General features: G+C 55.8%; 1 protein-coding gene across 3 annotated transcripts in view; it reads right to left on the bottom strand.

Moving 5' to 3' along the window:
* The window catches only part of LOC134345095 (PHD finger protein 23A-like), a 41262-nt gene that overhangs the window by 21177 nt on the left and 699 nt on the right, over positions 1-19386 (bottom strand). For 2 of the 3 annotated variants that reach the window (XM_063045255.1, XM_063045254.1), the window contains exons 1-3: positions 18795-18981; positions 18390-18421; positions 10249-10341 (exon numbers count right to left, since the gene is read on the bottom strand). In XM_063045255.1, coding sequence (XP_062901325.1) covers positions 10249-10341; positions 18390-18421; positions 18795-18828 — 159 coding nt within the window. In that variant the 5' untranslated portion in view covers positions 18829-18981. Of the gene's footprint in view, positions 1-10248; positions 10342-18389; positions 18422-18794; positions 18982-19386 lie in introns of those variants that run through there. The other variant, XM_063045256.1, reaches the window with a different exon arrangement.

The following is a 19386-nucleotide window of genomic DNA, read 5'->3' as shown; positions in this document are numbered from 1 at the left end:
AGAGGAGGTGTGAGGGGACGGGGTGGAGACGTGTCTCTACCAGAGGAGGTGTGAGGGGACGGGGTGGAGACGTGTCTCTACCAGAGGAGGTGTGAGGAGACCGTGTGGAGACGTGTCTCTACCAGAGGAGATGTGAGGAGACCGGGTGGAGATACGTCTCTATCAGAGGAGGTGTGAGGGGACGGGGTGGAGACGTGTCTCTACCAGAGGAGGTGTGAGGGGACGGGGTGGAGACGTGTCTCTACCAGAGGAGGTGTGAGGAGACCGTGTGGAGACGTGCCTCTACCAGAGGAGGTGTGAGGAGACCGTGTGGAGACGTGTCTCTACCAGAGGAGGTGTGAGGGGACGGGGTGGAGATACGTCTCTATCAGAGGAGGTGTGAGGGGACGGGGTGGAGACGTGTCTCTACCAGAGGAGGTGTGAGGGGACGGGGTGGAGACGTGTCTCTACCAGAGGAGGTGTGAGGGGACGGGGTGGAGACGTGTCTCTACCAGAGGAGGTGTGAGGGGACGGGGAGGAGACGTGTCTCTACCAGAGGAGGTGTGAGGGGACGGGGTGGAGACGAGTCTCCACCAGAGGAGGTGTGAGGGGACAGGGTGGAGACGTGTCTCTACCAGAGGAGGTGTGAGGGGACGGGGTGGAGACGTGTCTCTACCAGAGGAGGTGTGAGGGGACGGGGTGGAGACGTGTCTCTACCAGAGGAGGTGTGAGGGGACGGGGTGGAGACGTGTCTCTACCAGAGGAGGTGTGAGGGGACGGGGTGGAGACGTGTCTCTACCAGAGGAGGTGTGAGGGGACGGGGTGGCGATACGTCTCTACCAGAGGAGGTGTGAGGGGACGGGGAGGAGACGTGTCTCTACCAGAGGAGGTGTGAGGCGACGGGGTGGAGATACGTCTCTACCAGAGGAGGTGTGAGGGGACGGGGAGGAGACGTGTCTCTACCAGAGGAGGTGTGAGGCGACGGGGTGGAGATACGTCTCTACCAGAGGAGGTGTGAGGGGACGGGGTGGAGACGTGTCTCTACCAGAGGAGATGTGAGGGGACGGGGTGGAGATACGTCTCTACCAGAGGAGGTGTGGGGGGACGGGGTGGAGATACGTCTCTATCAGAGGAGGTGTGAGTGGACGGGGTGGAGACGTGTCTCTACCAGAGGAGGTGTGAGGCGACGGGGTGGAGATACGTCTCTACCAGAGGAGGTGTGAGGGGACGGGGTGGAGACGTGTCTCTACCAGAGGAGGTGTGAGGGGACGGTGTGGCAATACGTCTCTATCAGAGGAGGTGTGAGGGGACGGGGTGGAGATACGTCTCTACCAGAGGAGGTGTGAGGGGACGGGGTGGAGACGTGTCTCTACCAGAGGAGGTGTGAGGAGACCGTGTGGAGACGTGTCTCTACCAGAGGAGGTGTGAGGGGACGGGGTGGAGACGTGTCTCTACCAGAGGAGGTGTGAGGAGACCGGGTGGAGATACGTCTCTATCAGAGGAGGTGTGAGGGGACGGGGTGGAGACGTGTCTCTACCAGAGGAGGTGTGAGGAGACCGTGTGGAGACGTGTGTCTACCAGAGGAGGTGTGAGGGGACGGTGTGGCGATACGTCTCTACCAGAGGAGGTGCGAGGGGACGGGGTGGAGACGTGTCTCTACCAGAGGAGGTGTGAGGGGACGGGGTGGAGACGTGTCTCTACCAGAGGAGGTGTGAGGGGACGGGGTGGAGACGTGTCTCTACCAGAGGAGGTGTGAGGGGACGGTGTGGAGACACGTCTCTACCAGAGGAGGTGTGAGGGGACGGGGTGGAGACGTGTCTCTACCAGAGGAGGTGTGAGGAGACCGTGTGGAGACGTGTGTCTACCAGAGGAGGTGTGAGGGGACGGGGTGGAGACGTGTCTCTACCAGAGGAGGTGTGAGGGGACGGGGTGGAGATACGTCTCTACCAGAGGAGGTGTGAGGGGACGGGGTGGAGATACGTCTCTACCAGAGGAGGTGTGAGGGGACGGGGTGAAGACGTGTCTCTACCAGAGGAGATGTGAGGGGACGGGGTGGAGACGTGTCTCTACCAGAGGAGGTGTGGGGGGACGGGGTGGAGACGTGTCTCTCCCAGAGGAGGTTTGTGGGTACGGGGTGGAGATATGTCTCCACCAGAGGAGGTGTGAGGGGACGGGGTGGGGACGTGTCTCTACCAGAGGAGGTGTGAGGGGACGGGGTGGAGACTTGTCTCTACCAGAGGAGGGGTGAGTGGACGGTGTGGAGATATGTCTCCACCAGAGGAGGTGTGAGGGGACGGGTTGGAAACGTGTCTCTACCAGAGGAGGTGTGAGGGGACGGGGTGGAGACGTGTCTCTACCAGAGGAGGTGTGAGGGGGCGGGGTGGAGACTTGTCTCTACCAGAGGAGGGGTGAGTGGACGGTGTGGAGATATGTCTCCACCAGAGGAGGTGTGAGGGGACGGGTTGGAAACGTGCCTCTACCAGAGGAGGTGTGAGGGGGCGGGGTGGAGACTTGTCTCTACCAGAGGAGGTGTGAGGGGACGGGGTGGAGATATGTCTCCACCAGAGGAGGTGTGAGGGGACGGGTTGGAGACGTGTCTCTACCAGAGGAGGTGTGAGGGGACGGGGTGGAGACGTGTCTCTACCAGAGGAGGTGTGAGGGGACGGGGTGGAGACGTGTTTCTACCAGAGGAGATGTGAGGGGACGGTGTGGCGATACGTCTCTACCAGAGGAGGTGCGAGGGGACGGTGTGGATATACGTCTCTACCAGAGGAGGTGCGAGGGGACGGGGTGGAGACGTGTCTCAACCAGAGGAGGTGCGAGGGGACGGGGTGGAGACGTGTCTCTCCCAGAGGAGGTGTGAGGGGACGGGGTGGAGATACGTCTCCACCAGAGGAGGTGTGAGGGGACGGGGTGGGGACGTGTCTCTACCAGAGGAGGTGTGAGGGGACGGGGTGGAGACTTGTCTCTACCAGCGGAGGTGTGAGTGGACGGGGTGGAGACGTGTCTCTACCAGAGGAGGTGAGAGGGGACGGGTGGAGACTTGTCTCTACCAGCGGAGGTGTGAGGGGACGGGGTGGAGACTTGTCTCTACAGCGGAGGTGTGAGTGGACGGGGTGGAGACGTGTCTCTACCAGAGGAGGTGTGAGGGGACAGGGTGGAGATACTTCTCCACCAGAGGAGGTGTGAGGGGACGGGGTGGAGATGTGTCTCTACCAGAGGAGGTGTGAGGGGACGGGGTGGAGACGTGCCTCTACCAGAGGAGGCGTGAGGGGACGGGGTGGAGACGTGTCTCTACCAGAGGAGATGTGAGGAGACCGGGTGGAGATACGTCTCTATCAGAGGAGGTGTGAGGGGACGGGGAGGAGACGTGTCTCTACCAGAGGAGGTGTGAGGGGACGGGGTGGAGATACGTCTCTACCAGAGGAGGTGTGAGGGGACGGGGTGGAGACGTGTCTCTACCAGAGGAGGTGTGAGTGGACGGGGTGGAGACGTGTCTCTACCAGAGGAGGTGTGAGGGGACGGGGTGGAGACGTGTCTCTACCAGAGGAGGTGTGAGGGGACGGGGTGGAGACGTGTCTCTACCAGAGGAGGTGCGAGGAGACCGGGTGGAGACGTGTCTCTACCAGAGGAGGTGTGAGGGGACAGGGTGGGGATATGTCTCTACCAGAGGAGGTGTGAGGGGACGGGGTGGAGACGTGTCTCTACCAGAGGAGGTGTGAGGGGACGGGTTGGAAACGTGTCTCTACCAGAGGAGATGTGAGGGGACGGTGTGGCGATACGTCTCTACCAGAGGAGGTGTGAGGGGACGGTGTGGAGATACGTCTCTACCAGAGGAGGTGTGAGGGGACGGGGTGGAGTCGTGTCTCTACCAGAGGAGGTGCGAGGGGACGGGGTGGAGATGTGTCTCTACCAGAGGAGGTGTGAGGGGACAGGGTGGGGATATGTCTCTACCAGAGGAGGTGTGAGGGGACGGGGTGGAGTCGTGTCTCTACCAGAGGAGGTGCGAGGGGACGGGGTGGAGATGTGTCTCCACCAGAGGAGGTGTGAGGGGACGGGGTGGAGACGTGTCTCTACCAGAGGAGGTGTGAGGGGACAGGGTGGGGATATGTCTCTACCAGAGGAGGTGTAGGGTGACAGGGAGGAGATGTGTCTCTACCAGTGGAGGTGTGAGGGGACGGGGTGGAGACGTGTTTCTACCAGAGGAGATGTGAGGGGACGGTGTGGAGATACGTCTCTACCAGAGGAGGTGCGAGGGGACGGGGTGGAGACGTGTCTCTACCAGAGGAGGTGTGAGGTGACCGTGTGGAGACGTGTGTCTACCAGAGGAGGTGTGAGGGGACGGGGTGGAGACGTGTCTCTACCAGAGGAGGTGTGAGGGGACGGGGTGGAGACGTCTCTACCAGAGGAGGTGTGAGGGGACGGGGTGGAGACGTGTCTCTACCAGAGGAGGTGTGAGGGGACGGGGTGGAGATACGTGTCTCTACCAGAGGAGGTGTGAGGGGACGGGGTGGAGACGTGTCTCTACCAGAGGAGGTGTGAGGGGACGGGGTGGAGATATGTCTCTACCAGAGGAGGTGTGAGGGGACGGGGTGGAGACGTGTCTCTGCCAGAGGAGGTGTGAGGGGACGGGGTGGAGACGTGTCTCTACCAGAGGAGGTGTGAGGGACGGGGTGGAGACGTGTCTCTACCAGAGGAGGTGTGAGGGGACGGTGTGGCGATACGTCTCTACCAGAGGAGGTGCGAGGGGACGGGGTGGAGACGTGTCTCTACCAGAGGAGGTGTGAGGGGACGGGGTGGAGACGTGTCTCTACCAGAGGAGGTGTGAGGGGACGGGGTGGAGACGTGTCTCTACCAGAGGAGGTGTGAGGGGACGGGGTGGAGATACGTCTCTACCAGAGGAGGTGTGAGGGGACGGGGTGGAGACGTGTCTCTACCAGAGGAGGTGTGAGGGGACGGGGTGGAGAACGTGTCTCTACCAGAGGAGGTGTGAGGGGACGGGGTGGAGACGTGTCTCTACCAGAGGAGGTGTGAGGGGACGGGGTGGAGATATGTCTCTACCAGAGGAGGTGTGAGGGGACGGGGTGGAGACGTGTCTCTACCAGAGGAGGTGTGAGGGGACGGGGTGGAGACTTGTCTCTACCAGCGGAGGTGTGAGTGGACGGGGTGGAGACGTGTCTCTACCAGAGGAGGTGTGAGGGGACGGTGTGGAGATACTTCTCCACCAGAGGAGGTGTGAGGGGACGGGGTGGAGATACGTCTCTACCAGAGGAGGTGTGAGGGGACGGGGTGGAGACGTGTCTCTACCAGAGGAGGTGCGTGAGGGGACGGGGTGGAGACGTGTCTCTACCAGAGGAGGTGTGAGGGGACGGTGTGGAGATACGTCTCTACCAGAGGAGGTGTGAGGGGACGGGGTGGAGACGTGTCTCTCCCAGAGGAGGTGTGAGGGGACGGGGTGGAGATACGTCTCCACCAGAGGAGGTGTGAGGGGACGGGGTGGAGACGTGTCCCTACCAGAGGAGGTGTGAGGGGACGGGGTGGAGACGTGTCTCTACCAGAGGAGGTGTGAGGGGACGGGGTGGAGACGTGTCTCTACCAGAGGAGGTGTGAGGGGACGGGGTGGAGACGTGTCTCTACCAGAGGAGGTGTGAGGAGACGGGGTGGAGATACGACTCTACCAGAGGAGGTGTGAGGGGACGGGGTGGAGATACGACTCTACCAGAGGAGGTGTGAGGGGACGGGGTGGAGATACGACTCTACCAGAGGAGGTGTGAGGGGACGGGGTGGAGACGTGCCTCTACCAGAGGAGGTGTGAGGGGACGGGGTGGAGACGTGTCTCTACCAGAGGAGGTGTGAGGGGACGGGGTGGAGATACAACTCTACCAGAGGAGGTGTGAGGGGACGGGGTGGAGACGAGTCTCTACCAGAGGAGGTGTGAGGGGACGGGGTGGAGACGTGTCTCTACCAGAGGAGGTGTGAGGGGACGGGGTGGAGACGTGTCTCTACCAGAGGAGGTGTGAGGGGACGGGGTGGAGATACGACTCTACCAGAGGAGGTGTGAGGGGACGGGGTGGAGATACGTCTCTACCAGAGGAGGTGTGAGGGGACGGGGTGGAGATACGTCTCTACCAGAGGAGGTGCGAGGGGACGGGGTGGAGACGTGTCTCTACCAGAGGAGGTGTGAGGGGACGGGGTGGAGACGTGTCTCTACCAGAGGAGGTGCGAGGGGACGGGGTGGAGACGTGTCTCTACCAGAGGAGGTGTGAGGGGACGGGGTGGAGACGTGTCTCTACCAGAGGAGGTGTGAGGGGACGGGGTGGAGATACGTCTCTACCAGAGGAGGTGTGAGGGGACGGGGTGGAGACGTGTCTCTACCAGAGGAGGTGTGAGGGGACGGGGTGGAGATACGTCTCTACCAGAGGAGGTGTGAGGGGACGGGGTGGAGACGTGTCTCTACCAGAGGAGGTGTGAGGGGACGGGGTGGAGACGTGTCTCTACCAGAGGAGGTGTGAGGGGACGGGGTGGAGACGTGTCTCTACCAGAGGAGGTGTGAGGGGACGGGGTGGAGATACGTCTCTACCAGAGGAGGTGTGAGGGGACGGGGTGGAGACGTGTCTCTACCAGAGGAGGTGTGAGGGGACGGGGTGGAGACGTGTCTCTACCAGAGGAGGTGTGAGGAGACCGGGTGGAGATACGTCTCTATCAGAGGAGGTGTGAGGGGACGGGGTGGAGACGTGTCTCTACCAGAGGAGGTGTGAGGAGACCGTGTGGAGACGTGTGTCTACCAGAGGAGGTGTGAGGGGACGGTGTGGCGATACGTCTCTACCAGAGGAGGTGCGAGGTGACGGGGTGGAGACGTGTCTCTGCCAGAGGAGGTGTGAGGAGACCGTGTGGAGACGTGTGTCTACCAGAGGAGGTGTGAGGGGACGGGGTGGAGACGTGTCTCTACCAGAGGAGGTGTGAGGGGACGGGGTGGAGATACGTCTCTACCAGAGGAGGTGTGAGGGGACGGGGTGAAGACGTGTCTCTACCAGAGGAGATGTGAGGGGACGGGGTGGAGACGTGTCTCTACCAGAGGAGGTGTGGGGGGACGGGGTGGAGACGTGTCTCTCCCAGAGGAGGTGTGTGGGTACGGGGTGGAGATATGTCTCCACCAGAGGAGGTGTGAGGGGACGGGGTGGGGACGTGTCTCTGCCAGAGGAGGTGTGAGGGGACGGGGTGGAGACTTGTCTCTACCAGAGGAGGGGTGAGTGGACGGGGTGGAGACGTGTCTCTACCAGAGGAGGTGTGAGGGGACGGGGTGGAGACGTGTTTCTACCAGAGGAGGTGTGAGGGGACGGGGTGGAGACTTGTCTCTACCAGAGGAGGGGTGAGGGGACGGGGTGGAGACGTGTCTCTGCCAGAGGAGGTGTGAGGGGACGGGGTGGAGACTTGTCTCTACCAGAGGAGGGGTGAGTGGACGGGGTGGAGACGTGTCTCTACCAGAGGAGGTGTGAGGGGACGGGGTGGAGACGTGTCTCTGCCAGAGGAGGTGTGAGGGGACGGGGTGGAGACTTGTCTCTACCAGAGGAGGGGTGAGTGGACGGGGTGGAGACGTGTCTCTACCAGAGGAGATGTGAGGGGACGGGGTGGAGATACGTCTCTACCAGAGGAGGTGTGAGGGGACGGGGTGGAGATACGTCTCTACCAGAGGAGATGTGAGGGGACGGGGTGGAGACGTGTCTCTACCAGAGGAGGTGTGAGGGGACGGGGTGGAGATACGTCTCTACCAGAGGAGGTGTGAGGGGACGGTGTGGCGATACGTCTCTACCAGAGGAGGTGCGAGGGGACGGTGTGGAGATACGTCTCTACCAGAGGAGGTGTGAGGGGACGGGGTGGAGACGTGTCTCTACCAGAGGAGGTGTGAGGGGACGGGGTGGAGACGTGTCTCTACCAGAGGAGGTGCGAGGGGACGGTGTGGCGATACGTCTCTACCAGAGGAGGTGCGAGGGGACGGTGTGGAGATACGTCTCTACCAGAGGAGGTGTGAGGGGACGGGGTGGAGACGTGTCTCTCCCAGAGGAGGTGTGAGGGGACGGGGTGGAGATACGTCTCCACCAGAGGAGGTGTGAGGGGACGGGGTGGGGACGTGTCTCTACCAGAGGAGGTGTGAGGGGACGGGGTGGAGACTTGTCTCTACCAGCGGAGGTGTGAGTGGACGGGGTGGAGACGTGTCTCTACCAGAGGAGGTGTGAGGGGACGGGGTGGAGACTTGTCTCTACAGCGGAGGTGTGAGTGGACGGGGTGGAGACGTGTCTCTACCAGAGGAGGTGTGAGGGGACAGGGTGGAGATACTTCTCCACCAGAGGAGGTGTGAGGGGACGGGGTGGAGATGTGTCTCTACCAGAGGAGGTGTGAGGGGACGGGGTGGAGACGTGCCTCTACCAGAGGAGGCGTGAGGGGACGGGGTGGAGACGTGTCTCTACCAGAGGAGATGTGAGGAGACCGCGTCGAGATACGTCTCTATCAGAGGAGGTGTGAGGGGACGGGGAGGAGACGTGTCTCTACCAGAGGAGGTGTGAGGGGACGGGGTGGAGACGTGTCTCTACCAGAGGAGGTGTGAGGGGACGGGGTGGAGACGTGTCTCTACCAGACGAGGTGTGAGGAGACGGGGTGGAGATACGACTCTACCAGAGGAGGTGTGAGGGGACGGGGTGGAGATACGACTCTACCAGAGGAGGTGTGAGGGGACGGGGTGGAGACGTGTCTCTACCAGAGGAGGTGTGAGGGGACGGGGTGGAGATACGACTCTACCAGAGGAGGTGTGAGGGGACGGGGTGGAGACGTGTCTCTACCAGAGGAGATGTGAGGGGACGGGGTGGAGACGTGTCTCTACCAGAGGAGGTGTGGGGGGACGGGGTGGAGACGTGTCTCTCCCAGAGGAGGTGTGTGGGTACGGGGTGGAGATATGTCTCCACCAGAGGAGGTGTGAGGTGACGGGGTGGCGATACAACTCTACCAGAGGAGGTGTGAGGGGACGGGGTGGAGATACGTCTCTACTGGAGGAGGTGCGAGGGGACAGGGGTGGAGACGTGTCTCAACCAGAGGAGGTGCGAGGGGACGGGGTGGAGACGTGTCTCAACCAGAGGAGGTGTGAGGGGACGGGGTGGAGACGTGTCTCTATCAGAGGAGGTGTGAGGTGACGGGGTGGAGACGTGTCTCTACCAGAGGAGGTGCGAGGGGACGGGGTGGAGACGTGTCTCTACCAGAGGAGGCGTGAGGGGACGGGGTGGGGATATGTCTCTACCAGAGGAGGTGTGAGGGGCCGGGGTGGAGACGTGTCTCTATCAGAGGAGGTGTGAGGTGACGGGGTGGAGACGTGTCTCTACCAGAGGAGGTGCGAGGGGACGGGGTGGAGACGTGTCTCTACCAGAGGAGGCGTGAGGGGACGGGGTGGGGATATGTCTCTACCAGAGGAGGTGTGAGGGGACGGGGTGGTGATACGTCTCTACCAGAGGAGGTGTGAGGGGCCGGGGTGGAGACGTGTCTCTACCAGAGGAGCTGTGAGGGGCCGGGGTGGAGACGTGTCTCTACCAGAGGAGGTGTGAGGGGACGGGGTGGAGACGTGTCTCTACCAGAGGAAGTGTGAGGGGACGGGGTGGAGACGTGAGGGGACGGGGTGGCGACGTGTCTCTACCAGAGGAGTTGTGAGGGGACAGGGTGGAGACGTGTCTCTACCAGAGGAGGTGTGAGGGGACAGGGTGGAGACGTGTCTCTACCAGAGGTGGTGTGAGGGGACGGGGCGGAGACGTGTCTCCACCAGAGGAGGTGTGAGGGGACGGGGCGGAGACGTGTCTCCACCAGAGGAGGTGTGAGGGGACGGGATGGAGATACAACTCTACCAAAGGGTGTAAGAGCGGGGTCTCTTCCCTCCACTCGCCAGCAGATCACTATTGGGCAAGGTATAGCCCCCAGTCAGGATCACAGGAAGCCGTGGGAGCAGATGGTGGATGGTTGTATGAGCAGCCAGTGTATATTACAAGCCCTGGTTATGCAACCATTGATGCCAGGCAGACAATCTCTGAGGAGTATTGACAATGGGTGAGGTCACCCATCCTGTACAGACACTGCCCTGATGGCGGCAATGGTAAACCATTTCTATAGAGAAACTTGTCTTTAAAGATGCATTGAGTGATCATAAACATTCCACTCAAGAACTTTGAAAAATAGATTGGTAAAAAGCTGGAGAAACGACAGTTGATGAGGCTGAAGTAGACAGAGAAACCTTACCTCCTTGGGATAGGGGATGTAGCCTGCATAAGCCAACACGAAGGTACAGAACTGGTTGAAATCCTCCACAGTTCTTTGTCTCTTCTTTGGTGGCTAAAAATAAAACAGATGATTTGAGATTTGACAAATTACTGGGGGCAATTGACCTAACTGCTCCAGTCAACCAATAATCCCAGTGATCACCTGATCTTGCCAATGCCCCAGGTTATTCAAAGTTCGATATTGTTTAATGTAATTTCCAGTACTCCAGTGTAAAGGAGAACAAAATAATTGTTACTCTGGACCCAATGCACCACAAAGAACACAATAATTACATCCATAAAGTGACACTAGGCATACAAGTGTCTGTACATAAGGTGACTCTGACAGGAAATGATAAAATACTGGTGGTTGGGGGTGTGGAGAGGTGAGTTAGTGGGTGGAGGTGTTGATCAGCCTTACTGCTTGGGGAAAGGAATTGTTTTTGAGTCTGATGGTCCAGACCTGGATGATACGTAGCCTCCACTCTGCTAGTGCGACAAACAGTGCATGAACAGGGTGGGTGGGATCTTTCATGATACTGGAACAGGACCAGTAACGTCTTTTTGTATACATCTCCTTGAGGGCAGGGAAGGCTGGTGCCAATAACGTTTTGGGCAGTTTTGACAATCTCTTGCAGAGTGCTCCTGTCCATGCTAAAATTAAATGCCCCCATTCAATATTACCACTCTAATGGATTCTGATTCAAGTAGATGTGTGAACTGACAGGGAATTGAGGTCTTTTCCTACTCAACAGATGGGATCAGTTAGGTTGGCATGATGGTTTCACATGGAAATGACCAGGTCAAAGGTCCTGTTCCTCTGCTGTACCACTCGATGTACGAGCACAGAATCAAAGATTCAAACACTCAGAATCTGAATCAGGTTTAATATCACTGGCATATTTCATGAAATTTGTTGTCTTGTGGCAGAAATACATTGCAATACACAATAAAAAAAATCTAAGTTACAACATCTTCAGGCTCCAGTACCTCCTCCTTGATGATAGCAATGAAAAGAGTGCCTACCCTGGGTGATGGACGTGCTTAACACAATGTTGGAAAATGCACACGGTCATGCACTTTGGTAGTAGAAATAAATGTGCAGACTATTTCCTAAATGGGGAGAAAATTCAGGAATCTGAGATGCAGAGGGACTTGGGAGTCCTTGTGCCGAAAACCCTGAAGGTTAACTTGCAAGTTGAGTCAGTGGTGAGGAAGGCAAATGTCATGTTAGCATTCATTTCAAGAGGTCTAGAATACAAGAGCAGGGATGTGATGCTAAGGCTTTATAAGGCACTGGTGAGGCCTCACCTTGAGTATTGTGAACAGTTTTGTGCCCCTCATCTTAGAAAAAATGTGCTGGCATCGGAGAGGGTTCAGAAGAGGTTCACAAGAATGATTCCGGGAATGAAAGGGTTATCATACGAGGAATATTTGACGGTTCTGGATCTGTACTCGCTGGAATTCAGAAGGATGAAGGAGGATCTCATTGAAACCTTTCGAATGTTGAAAGGCCTAGACAGAGTAAACGTGGAAAGGATGTTTCCCATGGTGGGGGAGTCTAGGACAAGTGGGCACAGCCTCAAGATAGAGGGGCTCCCTTTCAAAACAGAGATGCGGAGAAATTTCTGTAGTCAAAGGGTGGTGAATTTGTGAAATTTGTTGCCACATGCAGCTGTGGAGGCCAGGTCATTGGGTGTATTTAAGGCAGAGATTGATAGGTTCTTGATTGGACACAGTATCAAAGGTTACGGGGAGAAGGCCGGGAACTGGGGTTGAGGAGGAGATAGAAAAAAGGATCAGCCATGATTGAATGGCAGAGCAGGCTCGATGGGCCAGATGGCCTAATTCTGCTCCGATATCTTACAGTCTTAATAATGGATGCTGCTTTCTGAGACATTGCCTGTTGAATATATTCTCAATATGGAATATATATATATATGTGGAATCGATATGGGTAGAGCTGCATAACAATAAGGGGCAGAAAACGCTGGTGGGAGTTGTGTACAGGCCACCTAACAGTAGTAGTGAGGTTGGGGATGGTATTAAACAGGAAATTAGAAATGTGTGCAATAAAGGAACAGCAGTTATAATGGGTGACTTCAATCTACATGCAGATTGGGTGAACCAAATTGGTAAGGGTGCTGAGGAAGAGGATTACTTGGAATGTATGCGGGATGGTTTTTTGAACCAACATGTCGAGGAACCAACTGGAGAGCAGGCTATTCTGGACTGGGTATTGAGCAATGAGGAAGGGTTAATTAGCAATCTTGTCGTGAGAGACCCCTTGGGTAAGAGTGACCATAATATGGTGGAATTCTTCATTAGGATGGAGAGTGACATAGTTAATTCAGAAACGAAAGTTCTGAACTTAAAGAAGGGTAACTTTGAAGGTATGAGACGTGAATTAGCTAAGATAGACTGGCAAATGACACTTAAAGGGTTGACGGTGGATATGCAATGGCAAGTATTTAAAGATCGCATGGATGAACTACAACAATTGTTCATCCCAGTTTGGCAAAAGAATAAATCAAGGAAGGTAGTGCACCCGTGGCTGACAAGGGAAATTAGGGATAGTATCAATTCCAAAGAAGAAACATACAAATTAGCCAGAAAAAGTGGCTCACCTGAGGACTGGGAGAAATTCAGAGTTCAGCAGAGGAGGACAAAGGGTTTAATTAGGAAGGGGAAAAAAGATTATGAGAGAAAACTGGCAGGGAACATAAAAACTGACTGTAAAAGCCTTTATAGATATATGAAAAGAGAAAGACTGGTAAAGACAAATGTAGGTCCCCTACAGACAGAAACAGGTGAATTGATTATGGGGAGCAAGGACATGGCAGACCAATTGAATAATTACTTTGGTTCTGTCTTCACTAAGGAGGACATAAATAATCTTCCGGAAATAGTAGGGGACAGAGGGTCCAGTGAGATGGAGGAACTGAGGGAAATACATGTTAGTAGGGAAGTGGTGTTAGGTAAATTGAAGGGATTAAAGGCAGATAAATCCCCAGGGCCAGATGGTCTGCATCCCAGAGTGCTTAAGGAAGTAGGTCAAGAAATAGTAGATGCATTAGTGATAATTTTTCAAAACTCTTTAGATTCTGGACTAGTTCCTGAGGATTGGAGGGTGGCTAATGTAACCCCACTTTTTAAAAAAGGAGGGAGAGAGAAACCAGGGAATTATAGACCGGTTAGCCTAACATGGGTGGTGGGGAAACTGCTAGGGTCAGTTATCAAAGATGTGATAACAGCACATTTGGAAGCGGTGAAATCATCGGACAAAGTCAGTATGGATTTGTGAAAGGAAAATCATGTCTGACGAATCTCATAGAAATTTTTGAGGATGTAACTAGTAGAGCGGATAGGGGAGAACCAGTGGATGTGGTATATTTGGATTTTCAAAAGGCTTTTGACAAGGTCCTACACAGGAGATTAGTGTGCAAACTTAAAGCACACGGTATTGGGGGTAAGGTATTGATGTGGATAGAGAATTGGTTGGCAGACAGGAAGCGAAGAGTGGGAATAAACGGGATCTTTTCAGAAAGGCAGGCAGTGACTAGCGGGGTTCCGCAAGGCTCAGTGCTGGGACCCCAGTTGTTTACAATATATATTAATGACTTGGATGAGGGAATTAAATGCAGCATCTCCAAGTTTGTGGATGACACGAAGCTGGGTGGCAGCGTTAGCTGTGAGGAGGATGCTAAGAGGATGCAGGGTGACTTGGATAGGTTAGGTGAGTGGGCAAATTCATGGCAGATGCAATTTAATGTGGATAAATGTGAAGTTATCCACTTTGGTGGCAAAAACAGGAAAACAGATTATTATCTGAATGGTGGCCGATTAGGAAAATGGAGGTGCAACGAGACCTGGGTGTCATTATACACCAGTCATTGAAAGTGGGCATGCAGGTACAGCAGGCGGTGAAAAAGGCAAATGGTATGCTGGCATTTATAGCAAGAGGATTCGAGTACAGGAGCAGGGAGGTACTACTGCAGTTGTACAAGGCCTTGGTGAGACCACACGTGGAGTATTGTGTGCAGTTTTGGTCCCCTAATCTGAGGAAAGACATCCTTGCCACAGAGGGAGTACAAAGAAGGTTCACCAGTTTGATTCCTGGGATGGCAGGACTTTCATATGATGAAAGACTGGATGAACTAGGCTTATACTCGTTGGAATTTAGAAGATTGAGGGGGGATCTGATTGAAACGTATAAAATCCTAAAGGGATTGGACAGGCTAGATGCAGGAAGATTGTTCCCAATATTGGGGAAGTCCAGAACGAGGGGTCACAGTTTGAGGATAGAGGGGAAGCCTTTTAGGACCGAGATTAGGAAAAACTTCTTCACACAGAGAGTGGTGAATCTGTGGAATTCTCTGCCACAGGAAACAGTTGAGGCCGGTTCATTGGCTATATTTAAGAGGGAGTTAGATATGGCCCTTGTGGCTAAAGGGATCGGGGGTATGGAGGGAAGGTTGGTGCAGGGTTCTGAGTTGGATGATCAGCCATGATCATACTGAATGGCGGTGCAGGCTCGAAGGGCCGAATGGCCTACTCCTGCACCTATTTTCTATGTTTCTATGCTGGGCGGCCTAGTGCCCGTGATGGAGCTGGCTGAATTCACAACTTTCTGCAGCTTTTTCCAATCCCGCGCAGTGGCCCCTCCAGAACTGACAGTGACGCACTGTTAGAATGCACTGCAGATAAACTTGATGCTATTGCCAAGTTTGCTCTCAATATCTGATACACAGCTAAATGTGACACATCAAGAAAGGTCAGACCATCAGCTGGGTGTGATTTATTAGTGTGACAAAGGCATTGTACATCCTCAATTAACTACTAGAAAATTGAAATGCCAAGCACCAAAGATGAATGGAAAATATACTGGGCAAAGTTCATAAGACCTGTACACACTGGACTTTACAGACCAGATCACAGCCAACAACTTTCTACAGGAGCACCATCGAGAGTGCCGTCTGGCTGCATCATTGTGTGGTACAGAAGTTACAAGATATCGGACAGCAAGACACTACAGAGGACAGTAAGAATCACCAGGATCTACCTCCTCCTGAATTGTGACATTTACTGGGAATGTTATACACGAAGGACCCAAAGCATCGTTGAGGAACCCTAGCACCCATCCACAGTCTCTTTGACCCACCACCGTCAGGAAGGAGGTACAGGAGCATCAGGACTAGAACGTCCAAACTGGCCAACAACTTCTTCCCTCAGGTCGTGAGACTACTGAGTACCGTGGCACTACCGAGAAATCATCGCAGGGACAGCGATCTGTTTACTGTTTACCCATGCTCTGCACTGCATACAGTTTGAATTCTGTTTTATTAACATCTGTGGTTATATTTTGTTTAATGTGCTGTGTGTGATATACGCTTTGTGGGCACACTGTGGTCTGGAGAAATATTGTTTCGTTTGGTTTGATATCTGCACAGTCAGATGTGATTTTGTTATCCTCGAGCAATCACCTTTAAATTTATTCAATGGCAATAAAAAACAAAGGAGACACACATTTTCAAGAACGGCAGAGGAAAATGAGGATACTTAAGCACATATCATGGTAACATGGTGACAGACCTGACCCTACTGTTATACAGTAACAGACCCATCCCCACTGGTACCATACCCCGGTGTTATACAGTAACAGACCCATCCCCACTGGTACCCTACCCCAGTGTTATGGGTATCGTACTGTTAAACACTGGGGTATGGTACCGGTGGGGACGGGTCTGTCACTGTGTAACACCGGAGTACGGTACCGGTGGGGACGGGTCTGTCACTGTGTAACACTGGGGTACGGTAGCGGTGGGGACGGGTCTGTCACTGTATAACACCAGGGTACGGTACCGGTGGGGACGGGTCTCTGTCACTGTATAACACCGGGGTACAGTACTGGTGGGGACAGGTCTGTCACTGTATAACGCCGGGGTACAGAACCGGTGGGGACAGGTCTGTCACTGTATAACGCCAGGTCACAGGACTGTCACTATGTAGTACTGGGGTACAACAGGGAGGGGCCTTTTCAGGATCTGAATACAGTGTTATCTGCGTCAACACTCAGGACCCAGGAATAAGGCAGAACATTAAAAATGTCCATCATGAGTTTCTTACAATGCACCCAGCACAACCTTATCTCATTATCTGCACCCGTCGCGACCCTGCGCTTTCCAAGGCCCCACCGTCTCAAAGAAAGGCTCGGGGTCCCTGGCAGACACAACAACCCGCTGCATGGCCACACAGGACCGGCTGGCGGGCTGAGATCGGCAGCGACTCGCCGCCACATACTCTCCCGAACAAAGTGCCGCGTCCGCCCCAACTTGAAACCGTAAACGCGATGGATTCTCTTTACAAGAAAACAAACGGCATCGCGGGGCAGGGGCAGCGGGAGGGAGGGAAGCCGGGGAGACGCAGGCACGGAGAGCGACACAAGCCACGGCGGGGGGACCCAGTGCTGGCGGCTCCCACTGCCCAGAGCTCCTGATCCAAGGCCCAGAGAGGACCGTGGGTGGGGGTGCGGAGAGGGACTGGCCGGGGGAAGAGGGGTGAGCAAGCAGAAAGAAGTATGGTCGGCGGAGAGAGGGAGATGATAAGGGAGGGGAAGAGATGTTCGGAGGGAGGGTTTGTTACGGGGGTGTGGAGACCCGGGGGAGGAGGAGTAGGAAGGGGGAGTGGAGACCCAGGGGAGGGGGGTAGGAAGGGGGAGTGGAGACCCGGGGGAGGGAGGTAGGAAGGGGGTGTGGAGACCCGGGGGAGGGAGGTAGGAAGGGGGTGTGGAGACCCGGGGGAGGGAGGTAGGAAGGGGGTGTGGAGACCCCAGGAGAGGGGTAGGGAGGGGGGGTGGAGATGTGGTGGGAGAGAATCGCGGATAGGGTCAGCAGAGGGAAAAAAGGATTCGAGGGCGGCTGGGAGGAGGGAGTGGTGAAAGAATCGGGGGTGGGGCGTGACGGGAGGTGGCCGGGACCAGAACGAACGGAGATGTCGATTGCCAAGAGAGGCAGCGCCCGATCCCGAGCGATCGACTGCAGAATCTCTGCAAATCCTAACACACTCCCCACTCCCTCCGGTATCAGCGGCAGCACCGAGCGGCGAGCAGCTTCAGGCCCCCACCCTCTCCCGGCCGTACACCACCCTCAAACAAGAACCAACAAGCTGAACACGATCACTGATAACAATCCGCAAGTGTCCACAACCTGGGAGTGTCCGGAGTCTCCAATACGCTGACGCCAGTAACCCGGAGCCGTTCGTTTAGATTATTAACTTAGTTTTTCAATGCTTACTAAAAGAGACACGGAACATTGAGAGGGCGCAGTAGGGCCCGCAACCCGAGCGGCCCGCCGACCCAACGAGCGAACCGTCAGCCGGTTTCGTCCCGGGATCAGCCGGAGGTTCCCGGCGGCAGGATTTGTAATCCATCACAGCCCCACACAGCACGGGGGGGCGGTGAGAACGGAGGCTCCAACACATGTTTGGCAGGGGAAACCGACTGATAAAATTTTTTTTAAAGTAAGGAAATCAGGAGCAGACCGTGACAATAAGAAACAGAAGAAAGCACACACACACAATGGGAGCAGGCGGCCGGAGTGCAGGTCAGGGCTGGGGAGAGGGTCCCACGGCCTCCGGGTGAGGGGGATGAGAGGGAAGGATCGGGGTACCCCACTATTTCTGTCTCCTCCACCATCCTTCCATCAACAACTCAGGGCGAGCTTTGGTCACACTTCAGCCACACTTTTGTCCGAATTCACACTCACTTTTCAAACTGACATCCCACCGGCAAGATGGCGACGGCAGGCTGCACTCGGAGCGCTCGCACCGCCCTTTCGGGCTGATGTCTCATGCAACAGGACACGGTGAGGGGACACCGAGACGGCGAGTGCCGGACCAACCCCGATCAACTTTACCACGTAGCTGCTCGACCACCAACCCGCTGCCCCAACCGCCACAATAAAACAATATATATCACGAGCCCAGTGCAAACAGCCTCCCCGACACACACAAGGGGCTTTCTTGCCTCCAGTGCGGCGGGGAGCACAACATGTCACCGCAACCCCTCAAAGAACTGTGTTAGAGATGGGGGGTAAAATAAAAACCTGGCAACCAGGAACTGACCTCTGACATCGCCGCCGCTCCGGAGGCTGGCTCTGTAAGAGAGAAACATCTTTAGGTTAATTACAACAAAATACACGGAGTAAGACAGAGACGAGATAGCCCTCTCTCACACACACACGCACTCAAAGTTGAGAAAGAATACAGTGAATGCCCAGTAAAACTTGTAGTCTTTAAGATCCGTTCGAAAGTCAGTCTTGCCGCCCCCACACACACACACCCACCGAGCCTCTGTGTGCATCTTTGGATTGAGTCCTGCCCTTGTTTACGGCAAGCCTAAAAGTGAAGGGGAAGGGAAGACGGAGCGACTGGGACGCGCCCAGTCCCATGCACTCCATTACAAAGACATTCTCCGGCCACCACACGCCCCAAAACCAACCCCCACCCCGCAGCCTCCGCACTCCTCACCTGCACGAACTTCGCTGTCGATTTGCGATGTCATGCCTGCGACCGGGCCCGCCGCTCTCCGCTCCACCGGCTCCGATGACAAAGAGCAACACCGCACGCTGGGCGGGGAGGGGAGGGGGAGGGGGGGGAGACGGAGCGCGGCGCCACCGACACCCGGATCCGACCCTCGGCCAAACTCAACCAGCCAGTTCCGCCCCTCAATGACGTCACCAGGGACCCGCGGCCGTGCCACCAGCCATGTGCCACGGGGGTTCTGGAGGAGAGCCGAGAGGCGAAGGCGGGTAGAAATCACCTCAAATCGTCACACAAAGCACCGATAGACGTTGTACCAAGTATTTTAAATGAGGATTTCGGAGGACCAGCTTATTGTGTGCGGATTTTATATCAAATGTGTTTCGGATAGTTTGATCACCACCCCTTGCAGCGGCAGGTTGAGTGCCCATGAGTTGGTATCGTCCGCTCTGTTGACGTGCACAGCCTCGTTTCCGGGCGCGGTCTATAAATTGCGCGACGGCGGGGGAATTTAGTCCGAGCTGAGCGCTCGGCTGTGGCGGAGGGGTGGACGTGTTAGCCATGAGGAAGGGGAAAGATT

The sequence above is a fragment of the Mobula hypostoma genome, chromosome 4, assembly GCF_963921235.1.
Source record: "Mobula hypostoma chromosome 4, sMobHyp1.1, whole genome shotgun sequence".
NCBI lineage: Eukaryota > Metazoa > Chordata > Chondrichthyes > Myliobatiformes > Myliobatidae > Mobula > Mobula hypostoma.
Note: the sequence above shows the minus strand (reverse complement) of the source record. Positions and strands in the feature narration are given on the sequence as shown.